Source organism: Centruroides vittatus, unplaced genomic scaffold, assembly GCF_030686945.1.
Source record: "Centruroides vittatus isolate TY-2023 unplaced genomic scaffold, ASM3068694v2 scaffold_1431, whole genome shotgun sequence".
NCBI lineage: Eukaryota > Metazoa > Arthropoda > Arachnida > Scorpiones > Buthidae > Centruroides > Centruroides vittatus.
The window spans coordinates 648924-666413 of NW_027122678.1; the positions used below are offsets into that span (position 1 = coordinate 648924).

Genomic DNA, 17490 nt, shown 5'->3' on the forward strand with positions numbered 1-17490 from the left:
ACAGATAACGAATTATTAAATGCGTGGTTTTGTGTTGAAAATCATTAGTTTTCATACGCTTAAACTCCCTCTAACTGTGTATAAACCTCATTACTAGATATAATTGGCGCTATATCGAGTGTGGCGCTAAACCGAAGTTACCAAAATAAGTATACAGTAAAAGTACAGTCGAACTTCCTAACATCAGCCATTTTTTAAAAAAGCAAAAATACATACAAAAATAACCTCCACACAACGGCATTTTATTACGTTGGCGTCGATGGCCGTTGTTCAGATATTTGGCTGCATTAAATCTTTATTTAATTTCAAAATAATTTAACTTTTTCAGAGGTTTTCAGAGGTAACGTCTTTGTTTGTTCGTACACGACAACACGACACGTAAGCGATCTGCCGAGGGGAGATGCTCGCAAGAGGACTTTCTATAGGAAATTGACTCCTATTTTGGTGTCAGACACGTAAAGAAAACCGGTAAAACTGCGTGAACAGCGAAGTGCAAAACTGTGACCAACTACTAGTGTTCAGTGGTGTTATCTCCACAGCAGAGACAACATTATTTAGAGTTTGACTGTATTAAATCTTTAATTGATTTCAGGATAATTTAACTTCTTCCTACATAAAACTTGAATGAAAAGTTTTAATTCCTGTTACATAAATTTATTTCATATAAATGTTTGGTTGTTTTTAAAAATATAAAGTAGGCTATTATCCACCTCATTATATGTTTGCTAATATATTAAATAAGGGAGTAAATTAATCATGTAAACTGCTCTCATGCTCAAATCCTTTAATTCCATTAAAATGTTTAAATGATATTCAATTTAAAATTACTCTTTAATTACGGCTATTATTATAAATTGTAGGTTATAATAACTTCTCTGATAAATTGCTTGATAAATAAAACTACATTAAAAATTTTAAAAAAAGTCGGTGTTTACGCTTAATAATCAAGAATATTAAAGTTTTCAAATTTAAATTTCACAAAATTTCTATCACGAGAGTTAATATTATACATTTGGGTATTATTAATGTAAGGAGATAGCTGAAACTGCCGAAAATATGCATAAATGGTCAAATATTTTATAATTTTTTAAATTAAATATTCGATACTTTTTAGGGGAAATTTATCATGATTTAAGAATTAACTCGTTCTATAGACATTGCGCATCGCTAACTGCTATTATAATCAGAAAATTCGTACTTCACTAGGACCTCTGAGAAGCCCCCACCAGTGGCCGAATGGGTATAACCATTGAACACTGGTAGTTGGACGTGGGTTCGAGCCTCGCCAGAGCTTCTGAAAAGCACCCATTACCTACTGGAGATACACACGAACCCCATTATCTTCCCAATCCCTCGACCTTTAACTACCAAAATTTAACAGCCTCAATCATCCTAACAAACAAACTTTCTTGCAAAATTTCAGAAATTTTCGACAGAAAGCACAGGAGTTATTAAGCTTTACACAGGGTGAACGAAATCATGGCCCCACACACACTAACATCCATACATACATAAGTTACCCCGGAACATTTTTGCATTTCTCGACTTTCGAGGAGTCCTGAATCAAAAATGTAAAAATCTGGGGAGGGGTCTTTTTTGACCGATCGCCATACTTTTCCTCTGTTATATATAACAGCCGGGAACGTAACAATCGGGTGAAACGTATTATTTCTAGCAGCAAATGTTGGAAAAATGATACCTTAAGTTGAGCATTAACATGGATCGTTTGCATCTGCATAAATTATTTGTACACGTCATTCTATAATTAAACTTTAGAAGTTCTTGGCTTCTAACTACTTATTTGTTTGTCTAAGTGATAAATGTCCTGGAAACGTCACCAAATCTTAGAAATTCTCCCTTATATTAACTTGTATTCGTGGATTTTCATCTCAACTGCAACACTTTTCTATTCCAAAATCTTAGTTTTCCTGGTAAGCACTTTGCAGATATGCTGGAAACGTCTCATTGGTACATTGTCTGATTGGCATATCCTGTGGGCAATTGACTGGGGCACTCGCCAACAGGGACCCCAAAGTAACTTTTTATAAGGAAATATTTCCCCAAAAACGTCTCTCGAAGAAAAAAGCCTGAAGTCAACACTGTAGATGAGGTCCCCTAATTCAATTTTGCCTGGTTTCTGCTACTGTACACACACATGTTATGTGTACAGTTATGCACATAATAGAATATGAAAAGTGTTCTCATTCAACGAATTAGTGAATGATCAATTGATCAAACAATAGTCAATCGATTTTTCATTTAAACATTGAATCCTCCAAACGGCGATTCATTTTTTTTTTCGAAAACTTTTCTTTTTAAAATGTATACAAAATAACCTCCAGACGGCGGACACTTTCGAATAACGGCCGATTCCGTCAGTGGCCGTAGTTCTCAGGTTTGGCCTATATAGCGTCAGTCCAAGGCATATAAGTAATACAGAGAAATCGGAATCGCACAATTAATGTCAATGACAGATTACAAATGATATCACGTACATGTGATAATGTTGATATTAAATTAATATTATTCTATTTGATACTGTAATAATGATATCAGGGTGTTATTTATAACCTTGATCGATAATATACAATGTAATTCTTTGTTTATAATTAGTACTTCGGGATTTAAGTTCATTCTGACAAGCAGACACGCAGACAGGCGATAAATTTACAATGTTTTTTTTTCCAGCAATTTAACTTAAATATATTAAAACAAAACGATTTTTGATAGTATAAATTACACAAGTTGAAAGTATTTAGTAAATTAAACTAATATTAAATTATGTAAGCCAAACCTGTGAAGAACGGACACTGAAGAAAACATTAAAATGGTTGTTGCTGTTTAGAGAACGTTGTGAAGTGAGCGTTTTATTTTATTAATTCTAGTATTTAACAGTGTTAAAGTATTAAAATATTGTTTATTTATGTGAAACAAGCTAAATGACCCAAAAAATTATATATTTATATTATATTATTTATATTATTTAATATGAAACAAGTATAGATCGACTCAAATACACACAAAACTCCGAGAATTGTGAACAGATCCGTTAGATAGTGGTCAACAGAGCCATTTGGATAGGGCCCTGCATCGGAGGGCCCCAAAAATTTTACATAAACTGTTAAATTTTGAGAGCACTTTTCAGAAAAGTTAAAGTTAAAAAAAAACGCATACAAAATAACCTCCAAACAACGGCCACTCCTAGCAACATGCAGTCGTCAGTGGCCGTTGTATAGAGGTTGGATTGTATAGTATCAATTTTCATCATTTAAATTCAGAGAAGCCATTTTCCCCCTTTGATACTTGATAAAATAACTCAGATATCATTAAGATCATTGACCGAAGTATCTGGTTCATAAACTGAAAATTCTTTTAATATTTTATTTCGTATAATTAATTATTTAATTTTATTTTTATATTTAAATTAGTAGTAAATTAGGACTATGAAACCTAATTAAATCATATAAATTTCAGTGTTGATTTATAAAAACATTAAATGCATATAAATGAAATTAATTGGAATTTTAATAATGAATGAATTAACACCCAAATAGGGGCCCTTTTTCCATAGAAAATCCTTCCGAGAGGCAACCACTTGGCATTGCCTTATTTAATCAATCCTAAATCTTAGATCCAGATAAAGAACAGGTCAGTAAAAACACCTAGCACGTGGTTCGGACAGAGAGGAGCCTTAAAATCTAGACTTTTATTTAGTTTAATTTAATTAAACTGGCAGCACTGTGGCTCCTGAAGGTCTAATGCAGATAGGAGGCCTTCGGGAGTTATAAGGTCATCTTTTATCTCCAAAACAGCTCGTCTAGAGATGGGCAAATAGAGATTGGAAATAAAAGAGTTTCTCTAATCTTCTCTACCACATAAACAGAGCAAAATTTACAGACAAGACTGAAAAACCTATGATTTAGACCAGTGTTTCTCAACCTTTTTGGACCAAACGCCCCCTTTGTAAGACCCGCTTCTTAATTCGCCCCCTATAAATTTTAACTGATAAAAATTGTACGATAATCCCTAATATAAGGTAGATTACATTAGGCGTTAGTAAGATATATCCAAAGAAATTTGAAAGGAACAATAGTAGAATAACATTTATTAGTTATAAATTTAATTTAATTTACAAAAAAAGTAAGATACATAAAGTAATGTGTTTTAATTTTAACATAACAAAGAAATAATAAACTAAATGAAATTTTAATGAGAACCTTGAGGTTGGTGATCTTGACAAAGTTTAATAATATTGGGTTCTAATTTTGACAGATATAATCTTAAGTCACCTTGTTGGCAAATGTTGAGGCGATTTCTTTGCTTAGTCAGCATTTGAGAAACCGCACTAAAACCCTTTTCCACTAGGTATGACGTTGGAAATGCCATGATTAATAGTCTTATTTCTATCCATAGTCTCTGAAATGTGTTAGTACTGCTAATTTTTATCCAAAATTCTTCTAAAGTACTATGTTCAAATGAATGTTTCGCTTCTACATTTGCCTGCAAATCTATTAATATTTCTTGAATGTGCGAAGGAGCATTAGTAGGATCAGCACTAAATGGATTAATAACCCAATCAGGAATATGAATATTTTCAACATCTTTAAACCGAAGTTTCATATCTACAATTAGGCTTTCCAAATGCTTATAATAAACTGCAATATTTTCGTCCTGTACAATTATATTACTTAAACAGGGAAATAAAGAAAAATCTTTTCTACCCATGTTATTTTTATAGACACTTAATTTATTTATAAAACCAATAATTAAACTTTTCACTTTAATTACGGTCACATTGTTTCCTTGCAGTTTCAAAAGTAATTCATTTATTTTTGCATATATATCTGCCAAATAAGCTATGTCACTCTTTAAAACAGATATCTCCATTGGAAAATTATAATTTGTTGATTCTAAATAACTAATGACTGTATCGAATTATACAATGAATTGTAAAGATATTTGGATTTTCTTCCTTCAACATGGTTAGAAAACCACGATGACGTCCTACCATCGAAGGGGCACCATCCGTTGCACAGGCCAATATATTTTTCAAAGGAATTTGTTTTTCATCAAAATACGTTTTAAAACATTCATATATTGATGTGCCTTTCGTATCAGTGACTAAATGTCTGCAGAATTGTCTGCTTGTATGGTCTAAATGTCTGCAGAATGTCTGCTTGTATGGTCTAAATTTTAGACCATACAAGAAAAGATACAAGGCTACAAGAGCCTTATATTTTTAATTTATAATTGTATGGTAGAGGAGGAAAGGGCAGTTATACAAGTTAGGATTTTCCTTTTCCTGTTTTCTCAATCTACTTCCTAACCCATCGAAAGGAGGATCCAGAGCAAAAATAAGCTAATAAATAAGAATAATTTTAAAAATTTAGCCTGATTGACATCTAAATTTTTATATTTTTGGACTCAGAGGATCTCGAAACATCGATAAATAAATAAAAATTCAGGTTTTTTCTATATGTATGGATGTTAGTGTCTGTAGGGGGAAAATCGGATCATTTTTTCGGGAGATATGGCTCCAAACATCTGAAAAGTTGTAGTAATTATTAGGGATGAAAACAAATAAATGAATACTAGGAAAGTCCAGCAACAAAGTATCCAGCTTTCAATTAACGAAATCGAAATAATCAGAAAAAAATGTTAATTAAAGATTAATAATAATTAATTAATTTATATTACTTAACAATAATTAAACAGTGGCCAGTTGAATTTGTATTATTTTTCACCTTTCTAATTTCATAGTTAAATTACAGAATAACTTTTGTGCGGATTGTTAAGACATAAGGTGATTAATTGAGTCGATGGTTAAGTATTATAATTTATTGACAAGAAAATTAATTATATTTTCTATGAAATTTTATATTAAGTAAATAATTATATAAAGTCTCTCGCCTGCAAATGAGTGAAGTTCGATATTTTCTTATTGGAATTTCAGTCGAAGTGTGCTTAAATTTGAAACCATTTCCATTAATTCAAATCAATATCCCCGGGCTACTTGACTAATTTTTCCCATTTTAAATGAGATTTCAATTAAACTTTTCAAAAGTCCATCGATAATCTTTAGCTAAACTATTAATTATTTTTATGTAAGATGTTGATTATGTTATGTAATTTACTATGATGACTCGTAAATTAATTTTAAAGCCGTAAATAATGTATAACGAATTCAATTTATTAGTTTGACTGCCTGTCAACAACGTTAGAACAGACGACAGGACAGACCTGTCGTATATAAACAGCCCTGTTTATTGTCTGTCCATCACGCTACGTCATTAACCTCAGATAAATTGGTTTAACGTGAAAAAGATAAAAATATTTTGCATTTGAAACGGATTAAAATTGATTTTAATTAATAATTAACCCGGGAAATTCCATTAGGTGAGGCACGAACACACACACACGACCTACGTTCAGTGGTTTCATCATTCAGCCACTGGAATAACGAAAGCTTAAAAGGAATAATTCAAAATTTTGTTGAATTATGATTAAAATCCCTGTATTTAAGTTGAAAAAAACACACCACTATAACACTAGCTCATTGTTAAAATTGCGTGTGGCATCATCTATTACGAGATGTTACTAAAAAATAACTTTTATATTATTAATTATTGTAAAAGCAAAAATGGGCTTAATTTTGAGGATAAAGATGAGTTTTTTAAAATATTGTAAGTGTTAATAACGAATAAAATTTTCATTAAGTTCGATCTCACTTGAAATATGACTCGTGATTCACCCTCTCGAGTTCCACACTCCAAATTTAACAGCATCCATGCCCTTTATATACAAGTTACCGTGGAAAATTTCGTTACTTAATCTTTATTCCATTTTCAGGTGTTAAACGAAATAGATGCCAATAGACAAACAATAGACAAACAAAAAACAGAAACACACAGACACCACAAGTCCGGAATTTTCCATTTTCTTTTGTTTTTTAAGATTCCTGAATCCAAAATCTGGATATTTCGAAATTCCTGGACCCAAAGAATACTTTCCTGTGTTATGTTATAACAAAGGGGAAAGTAAAAGCATAAATATCCTAAAGAGAATTCGTAAAGGAATCTTCTTGATATACAAACAAAGAATGTGAAGGATCACGCGATGTATTTATGCACTAAAAAATAATGTTTGAATAGAAATTCCGATTTTAGTGTTTGAACATTAATGTTTCTGCTTGTAATTTATAACAATTTTTGAAGAAAAGTATAATTATTTAGAGGTTATTCGTCTGTAAAAGCACGACAAAGTAAACACTATTAAACAAACATATAAACCCAGTAAGATAAAGTAAACAGCAAATACAAATGCAATTTTCACAATAATATATCTGTCCATCACGCTATGGTCTTATTTCATGAAGTGTAAACTAGATAAAACACGACATACATGGAGGCCCGAAAATTTAGTTAACCTTTCTCTTATTCAAATATTTCGTTACTTATAAACTGTATTAGAACACTACTTTAACTTAATGTTAATACTTAATAAATAGCTAACTGACTTTTGGAACACCCTATAGTTTTGTGTGTCTATCACGCTATATGCTAGGATGTATTTGGGTATGTATTTAGATTATGTTCGTAATGTTAGCATATAGAGTGACAGACACAAAAATTCGATCGGTTGGTTCAAAACAGTTAACTGCTTACTACTGTCATTAGGACACTGCTTTAACTTAATATTGATGTAATATTAAGTTAAAGTAGTAGTATGCAGTTAACTAACTTTTAGACTACCCTATACAATAAAAAAAAGGGAGAAAATCGATTTTTTAATTCAAATAAACAAGATATATTTAGGCATAATTTCAAAATAAATATTCTTTTGTACATCAATTTGTACAGAAATTCATCCTTGCGTGTCGCATGAATCTTGGATAAACTTTGTTAAAGGAGAACTATTTATATTTCAAGTACACTTTCAGATACCAATAATATCCGATGGAATTTGAAACTCGTGTTATCCGATAGAACCTTCGTAAAAACGGGGGGGGAGGAAAGTGATAAATGAATGAAGCGCCATTCACGAACAAATCACTCTAACAATAGCAACTGGAGGACAAGAATACAATCGAAACAATAGCTTTTTTATCACTATTAAAAGTTATATTATAGATCTAACTTATGGCTTTGAGTTAAATATAAAAAGAAAAATCCAATTATGTGAAGTTAAAGTGGTATTGTGTCTTTAAAATGTCACCAAATTCATGTAACGTGATCTTTTCATCTACAGTTTATTTATTTCTTGTGTTTTTCTACAAAGAAGATTTTTAAAAAATACACAAAATTATTGATTCATCTTTATATTAATCTACAGCATGTTTCCTAAAGTTGGCACTACCATTCCCTTGGAGCGGTAGGAGACTCAAGAGGAACGCCAGAAGAAAAGTGGGTAGAAAGAGTGCATTGGAAAAACGAGGGGAGTTAGAGTGTCCCTAGAAAAACAAGTAGAAATTGAGGAGCACTGGAAAATAAAGAGAGGAAGAGGTGCATTGGAAAAACAATTAGAGGTTCGGGAGCACAGGAAATTAAAGGAAAAGTAGAGGGTTACTGAAAAGTAAAAGATAGGTAGAAGAGCACTGGATAAGAGGTAAAGGGGCATTGGAAAGTAATGGAGAGGTAAAGAAGCAGAGGTAAGCAAGGAGCAATAGAGCATTAAAAGATGGGGCTAAAGAAATATACAATCTTACGTAGGTTGTATAACATATCAATTACAGTGGGCCCCCGATATAACGCGCATGTCGGGCGAAAAACAACACCCGCGTTATAAGGTGAACCGCGTTATACCGAGCGGCGCGGTGTAACCCGGTTCACCTCTTTACTTTAGCAATAATGTCAAGCTTTTCTTTCATACTGTAAGCTTTTCTTTTACTCATCATGCATACAATAATTAAACACTATTCAAAATACATTCAGGAACTCAATACATACACAATTACTCAATACGCAGTAACAATAAAATGCGTTACTCACTAACGCCGCACGGACCTGTATAAACGTGTTTGAGCTTATCGCCCGCGCTATAACCGAGTGCGCGGTATAGTGAGCAGCGCTATAACGAGGGTCCACTGTATTTAAATATAGCTAATAAAAACGCTTATAAAATTTGTTTGCTTCCAATTTTTATTTCCTATTTTTCTATCATTTTTCAATTGGAAAGAAATATTTGCTGATATTTCTTCACTGAAAACTTAATGGATATCGGTTTTCATGAATGAATTAAGCCAAGAAATTTCTTTTATTTGTAAAAAATATTTATTTATTTAAATTATATAATACAAAAGCTTCTAAATTAACGATATTATTGCTCATTTGTAAGGCAACTGATTCATTAGAGCTGAATAAATACTTTATTTTTTACACCCCCTTCTGTCAAAATGACGCAATATAGCTTCATGGGGCCAAGAAAAATTTGAATTAGGGGCCCATATATGATGCTGACTTCAAATATTTTTTTTCGGGAAAATTTTTTTAATAAGAATCCCCCGGCATCCTGGTTCGTTTATTCGGAAATCCCCCAATATCCTCGAAGTCTAACGGGTTAAGCACTGCTCTGAGCCCCTGCAACCGAGCCCCATTGGCAATCTAGGGGCCCCAGATGGATTCCAAATTTAAACTTTGATATTCTTACAACAGTGATGAGTTTGTAAAAAATTGGTTTGGGACCCCTTAATTGGGTGTAAGTGTGTGTGTGTGTGTGTGTGTGTGTGTGTGTGTGTGTGTGTGTGTGTGTGTGTGTGTGGCGGGCACGATTTTATTCCCCCTCTTTGAAGCTTAATAACTCCTGTGTCTTTTGTCGAAATTTCTGAAATTTATCAGGGGGATTTGAATATTAAGAAAATTGATTCTGTTAAATTTTGTAGGTTAAAGGTCAAGGGGGTGGAAAATAGAAGGGATCATAGAAGGTTTCCTTGTCATTGAAGATTCGACTATAATTATGATATACGTTCATTAATAATTAGAAAAGTAAATTTTAAGTATAATTAAATAAGAATCTAACAAATAATTGAAACAGAATTTACTTTTTTAAATAATATTATGTAACCGTAAACATGAAAAATCCATTTACTCTGTGCATGTCAATCATTTTATTATCCATTTGATCTCGACATGTTAAGGACTGGTTTATATTAAAATTTTTTCTATTTATAGATAAATATAGTTCATATGATACTTATTATTGAATTTATAAAGAATATTATACATGTTTAAATATCATTTACAAACCGACGTAAAAAAAATCATTTGAAACTTTAATATCAAATTCGACTTTAACAACAAAAATCTTGTTGTTCCTGTAAGGAAATTATATAAATTTTAATTCTAGTAAATTAATTTCGTAATTTTTAAACTTAAAATTTAATTAATTCTATAAATTTCTTATATTATAAACTTTAATTGAGATACTTTAGGTTGAAAAGTTGTTAAACGTTATCAATTAAATAATTCATTCATTAGAGCGTTTTTTATTAACTTCAGTCCAAATTTTTATATTATGTATACAAATAGAATGTCTTTTATTATATATGATATTTAAATTTATTTAATTTTAGATTTTGAGATAATTTAAGGCGATTTCAAGTAAGATTGCGACGTTTTATATATTCAAGTGGTAGATCGCGAGCGATTGAGAGCTGTCACCAACTGTACTTTTGGATAAAATGGCGAATTTTCAGAATATAAAAGAGTTTTATGAAGTTAATAATATTGAAAAACATTAGATTTTTTCATCTAATTTCCATTTTTATTAGAAATATTTTGTCGAATAAGATTAGGTTGTGGTAAATTCTCATAAACTCTGTGTATCAGTTATAACGCTTAAGCAGTAACAATATCAAGGATGATTTAATTGTAAACTTTAATAAATAATTAAACTGTATTCTGCTATAAAATTATGGAGCGTGATGATGCTGATGATCACATCTTTATCCATCTGCATCAATACGCTTTTATAGTAAATAACATACGAGAAATTAATTGTTTTTGATGAAAGTCGTGGCACTATTTATATAAATTTAGTTTTTATACTTTCAGAAGGACGTCTGAATGTCTGTCCACTTATAAGTAACTCAATATATTCTTTAATATTAAGAAAAAAACTAAGTAAAGTAGCAAGATCACAATGAAATATTCGTCATATCTAACTCTTTAGATCAATTTACAAATTTCATGGGAAAAAAACCAAAAATTTTATGAATTAAAAAGCGTTTTTCGCGAATGTTTTGCAGAATTTTACTTTAAAAAAGTTTTCCATTAAAATTTAGCGATAAAAAGGCATTAAATAATGCTAAATTAAAATTAAGGACAGATAAAAGGCACTATTTAATGCCTTTTATCTGTCTTTCGTAAGTAGTCGTAGGTTCGAACCACACTACAGGGCTGAGCACGTGGAGTTTTCCGGGTTTTCTTCACGTTTGCAACACCTAAATAAGGGACAAATTCCCATAAAAGTCTCCCAGGAGGCATCCCCTCTCGACAGATCTCCCACATGTCGCGTTGCAGTTAACAATATACAGTAAAACCTGGTCAAAACGGAAACTTACCAAACCGGAAAAAATATTCGGTACCGTGCCAGTTCGGTTTACACAGGTTTTACTGTATAAACGGACAGACAAATATACAGATGATAGCTTACGACCTACGAATAAACAGTTACTAGATACATGGACAGTCAATCGAATGGATGACAGGAATATAAAATTTATTTTTCTAGCAGAATGGAGAACAGACAAACAAACAGACGAATAGAAATTGAATATATAAACATTATAATGAAGAATAATATAAATATCTGCTTCGAAAGAAGCGAAAAATAAATATTTTAATATTTAAATTTAAAATTTTAATGTTAAACAAAACGAAAAAAAAAATAAATTCGAGAAGGAAATTTTATTTTTTTACGTCACACAACAAGATACAACAGAAGAATTTAAACAGTTTAAATTAGAAAATTGAGTTTATTGACCCTTAAACGTTAAGGAGTTAAGGAACCGCCATAGAAAAACCCTTAAAAATCACTTTAAGTAAAAGATTAGATCTGTAGCATCCTTATAAAACATTTACAGTAGAACCTGTATAAGTCGGACTCGTGTGATTTGAACAGGTTTTTTTTTTTTTTTTTAAATACAGAAAAATCTCTGCGACACGAAGATCTCTTCCTGTTTAGGCAGGTTCCCGTTTTATTCAGGTTTCATTTTAGACAGGTTTCACTGTACTGATGGTTCATTTATAAGCATAGAACACAATTTTGAGCATTTTAAAGTATATTAATCCATGTCCTGATTGAGCAGGGTCAGATTTTGGAGTCCCTTATACAAGGGTGCTTCAAGAATTTAAAATTAGAAATGCTCCTCAAAGGGCCTCCTACTCGTAAAAGTGATATAAATAAACTCTTAATCAAGTAAAGTTACTCCGATAAGAATCCAATGCGGAAGAGGCCCCATAGTTCAAGGCTTTATGTAAAAAAAAAAAAAATAACTTTACAATATTTTATTTATGTATTTTTATGGCTGATGGAGGAGACGAGGCCTTATATTTCGAATAGCGCAGGGCCTGTTCGCTTCTCTAAACCTTACATGGAATAAAATCTGTGCAAGGGCCAGTTTTTTACGTACTTTAAAACTGATAAAATATAATATCCAATAAACCGAAGTACAAGAAGAACTTATATTTATATAGGCCTATATTAAATACAGTAAAACCTGTGTAAATCGGACTCACACGGTACTGGATATTTTTTCCGGTTTGGCAGATTTCAGTTTAACTAAGGTTCCGTTTTAAACAGGTTTTACTGCAGTTTAAAGGCTTTGAAGACTGAACTCATCGATTGTTATGGCTTCGTATACGAAGTATTTACAGGAAGTATTAAAGTTTAAATGAATAAATTCATTTACGTACGAAAAAATTGAACTTTTGTAAATTTACAGGGCAACATCTTACTTTTCCAGTACGAAAACTATTGCATTTAATTGAGTTGCTGCAATAATATCGATGAAACAATCAATCTTAGACGTTAACATCCATTGAAGATGACAGCTTGTTTGCAAGATGGCTTACGGAAAATCCAATATATTTTAAAAATAATGTAAACGTTTAAGATTGTAATTCCTGCAGAGAAAGAAATAAAATCGATTCCTGCACAATGTTTTTTATTTGTTGCAGGAATTCAACACAGTAATTTTCCTACGAGGCGTGGCCCACCAGTGGTCGAGTGGTTAAAACTACTGAACTCTGTCCAACGAGCTGGTAACGTGAAGTTTGCCGGGTTTTCTTCATGTTTGTAACACCTGAATAAGCCCCATTTTCTCTTAACGAACTGGCCATGTGAGGGTTTCTAGGTTTTCTTCACGTTTCTGACCCTTCGGCAGATTGCTCACGTGTGGCGTAGCATGCAAACCAAACCTATGAGGCATCCCGTTCTTTATTGATCTTCTTTATAGTTGCATGTTATAGCTTAATGAGGCCCAGGAGAATTTAAATTAGGGTGCTCCAGAAACAGTGTTGACGTCAGACATTTTTCTTCGAGGGAATTTTTTGGTGAAAATATTTTCCTACAGAAGATTGGTTTGGGGTCCCCTATAGGTAAGGGCCCCAGACAATTACCCTTTTTGCCCCTATTATAACGCGTCAATGCTTCTTGATTGAATCAATGAAAACAAAAATAACCTCTTAACATCAGGGCCCTATGCAGATTTTGCGGATCCTCAAAAAAATTTATATTTGGGGCTCCGACTACGGTACACGACAGTTACATGTGGTGTTATATTGGTTTAAAATTACCCTTGTGTTTTTATTAATATTTTCTGTGAACTTTTTGAAAGTATGAGGCCCCGGAGAGTGAGGCCCCGGTATGAGGCCCGAAAAATCGACGTCTGAACTGGCCCTGATTAACGCGTATAATATTTTGTTGATTATATTAATAAAATTCGTTAAATAAGTCAAAATTTTCGTGAAATTTAAGTTAAAATTAAAAAAAAAAAAACACAGAATTTAATGCTATATAATAGAAATCTTTCTTACTATCAAAATCCTTCACGTTTAGTTAAAAATTCATAAAAAACCAAAACTTTTAAAATAATTTATTTAAATTTTAAAAATTTTAGTTTATTTTTAACATTTAAAACATTATACTTATTTAATAATATAAATTCTTGAGCATCTTCGAGAATATTATAAATATTGATCCTTATTTGAGCAACATAAATAAATAATAAAATATGTAAAAAATTGATAAATTTTTTTAATATGGTTGAGTCACCCTCCTCATCACCTTTACCTTCATCCTCACTCTTCAACTTTCCCTCACGTCTCACCTTTTCACTCTTCACCTTCTCAGGTTTCACCTTTTCCCTCACTCTTCACTGTCTCCTCATCTCTCAGCTTTTCTCTCACGTCTCACCTTCTTCTCACTCTTCACCTTTCCCTTCCACCTTCCCCCTTATCTTTCATCTTCTCCTCACTCCTCATGTTTCTAATTAAAATTCAATAAATTTTATTTTAACGTTTGAATTTTAAACAAATAATAAAAAAAGCGTATTTTAAATTAGTTACAGTAAAACCTGTGTAAAACGGACTTGAACAGTAACGAATATAATTTTACGGTTTTCGTTTCGAACAGGTTTTTTTTTTAACACAGAAAATCGCTGCATGTCGAAGAATTTTTCCCGTTTAGACAGATTTCCGTTTTATTCAGGTTTCGTTTCGAACAGGTTTCACTGTATTGAAATATTATTTTCGTGTTTCTAACCTGGCGTAAACACGATTCTTAGTAGAACCTTCATATAACAAGCATCAACGTATATACCCAGCACCTAAAGAACAATTTTAATAATAATAATATAATTTTAATCATTATTAAAATAGTATTTTACTATTTAAATGCATTTAAATAAATAAATAAAATAATAATAATAATTTAAATATATTTTTACTTAATTTTAATGTTAATTTAAATTAAAAATGAATTAATTTTTAAAAAATTTATCAAAATTGAGAAAATAATTAAAACACAATAAACTTATTTTTATTTTTTAATTAAAATGTTAGTACTGTCAAACCTCTGAATAACGGACACTGGTGAAACATTAAAAAAATGAGCGCTGTTTACATCTGGCCGCTTTAACAGGTTATTTTGTATGTATTTCAAGAGAATAGTTCTTGAAAAGTGGCCGCTGTTTACAGGTGTCCGTTATCACAGGTTCGATTGGAATAATAAGCCATTTAATTGCATTTATTTAAGGATTTCTTGACTCGAATCCTCAAATAATTTACGAAATAAAACTTTAAGAGGAAATTTTTAGGGTTTTTTTTGTATATAAAATTAATAAATTTTAATGTCAACATATCCATTTTCACATAATTTTCAAGTGTTCTATTTTTGTTAATGACATTTTTAACTTTACGATGTTTACTTTTCTTTGATGTTAAATATTTATTTATTTAATTAATTTTTTCTAGAAAATTAATAGAAATTCTCACTTAAAAAAAAAAGAATTTAAAATATTCACAACTTTACAAAATATATACAGTGAAACCTGTGTAACCCGGACTCACACGTTACCCAATATTTTTTTCGATTTGGCAGGTTTCCGTTTTAAACGGGTTTTTAAACAGAAAATCGCTCCGTTCTGGAAAATGTTTCCCGTTTAGGCAGGTGTCCGTATTGTGCAGGTTTATTTTAACATGGAAAATCGTTTTGTTCTTAAGATTTTTACCGTTTAGGCAAGTTCTGCTTTGTACAGGTTTTTTTTAACATAAAAAATCGCTTCGTTTCTAAGAATTTTTCTCGTTTCTGCAGTTGTCCAATTTATAAGGGTTCCGTTTTGGACAAGTTCTACTGTAAATTAAATAATGACAAAATTTAATGCTAATAAAATTAAGTTTTATGTTAATTTACAAGAAAAAAAAGGGTTTTAAATATAATTAATTTATTAGCAATTACATGACTAATTGTACAGTAAAACCTGTGCAAAACGGAACCTTAATAAAACAGAAACCTGCCTAAACGGGAAAAATTCCTAGGAACGTAGCGATTTTCTATGTTTGTTTAGTAAAACACGATCAAACGGAAAAAAAAAATATTCGTTACCGTGCGAATCCCGTTTTACACAGGTTTGATTGTATTTAAATTGAATTAATAGTTTAAAAATATTTATTTAAATTTATTCTATTTGAGTTAATTATTTTTATACAGCAGTCGCTGTTTAATCTTTACGAAATTAGGATAGGAGAATGTGTGTCAGGGCCTTAAATCTAATCTAAAAACTCCATCATATATTTATTAAATATAGTGTTTTTGTGTTATATTTATGGACGGACAGACAGCTTAAGTGTTAATATTTTTAGATTACTAATCAAAAATTAGTAAGTAAACCTCATCAGACAAATTGTATCAAATTCTTCGTAAGTTATATAAATTTTTCAGTGACTTATGTATATTTTGGACGCAAAGTTGAAGAATTTGGTCGTAAATTTTTGACATTTTTGAGAAATTCGTTCTCGTATTTACAGTATAAACATCACTACTCTTGTCTAAAAATGATTTCTAAAGTCTTAAATTCATCTAAGTCATACTTTCTTTAAAAAAAAAATTAACTCATTAAAGTTAAAACGTATATTTTGGACGTAAAGCCGAAGAATTTGGTCATTTATTTATTCAGAATTTTGGTCTGTAATTTTTAAGTCTACAACTTACAGTTTTTAGAGAATTTAAATCCTCTGAAGTTTGTAGACGGGCTGGGGAAACCTGAACCTGTCAACAGCTAAATAGGGGCCAATTTCCTATAGAATGAAAATTCTGCTGGGAGCGAAATCCCCATGGCAGATCGAGCTAAACAGGGACCAGTTTCTTATAGAAAGTCCCTCAGTGAGGCACTCCTCTGCTTGGCAGATGGCCCCGTGTTGGTGTACCTTATATATTCAAACTGAATACAAAATCCTGAAATTTTTATAAGTTTTTCAACTTCTCACTTCTCTTTCTCGTTATCCCTTTTGAACTTCAACTTCTTGGAAGTGTCTATAATTTTCTCGAGCCGCACGCATTTTTATTTTATTTTTTTAAAATTCTTGCTGATGTTGCACCTTTTGTGCTACTCTTAATGCTCTTTTTTTAATCTATCATTATCTTTTCTTTGTGGAAAATAAGATCCATGCTCTACTTATTTAAATATTTTCCTCTTTATCACCGAAACTATCTTTAGATGACTTTAGTGATATTCTGATCATTTTTATTGTTTTACTAAAGTTTTAATATATATATATCATGAACTTGAAAATAAAAAATATGGCCACAAATTCTCTAGTATTTTGGGAATTTTTAAAAATAATTTCTTTATGTATGCAGTTACTATGTATACTAGTATGTGTGCTATAGTTACTTTCTACAGAAGATTTATATATTTTTTCATTTTATATTTATTTTAGACACCCTTTCTGCATTTTAAGAATTAAAAACTACACTTAAACGTTAATTTACACA

At 31.1% G+C, this 17490-nt stretch overlaps 2 protein-coding genes across 2 annotated transcripts in view; one reads left to right on the top strand and one right to left on the bottom strand.

Moving 5' to 3' along the window:
- Positions 1-17490, top strand: part of LOC136986986 (uncharacterized) — a 461301-nt gene that overhangs the window by 70853 nt on the left and 372958 nt on the right. The window lies entirely within an intron of this gene.
- Positions 4207-4887, bottom strand: LOC136986978 (zinc finger BED domain-containing protein 5-like). The gene has a single exon (XM_067284605.1). The coding sequence runs from the start codon at positions 4885-4887 to the stop codon at positions 4207-4209; it is 681 nt and encodes a 226-aa protein (XP_067140706.1).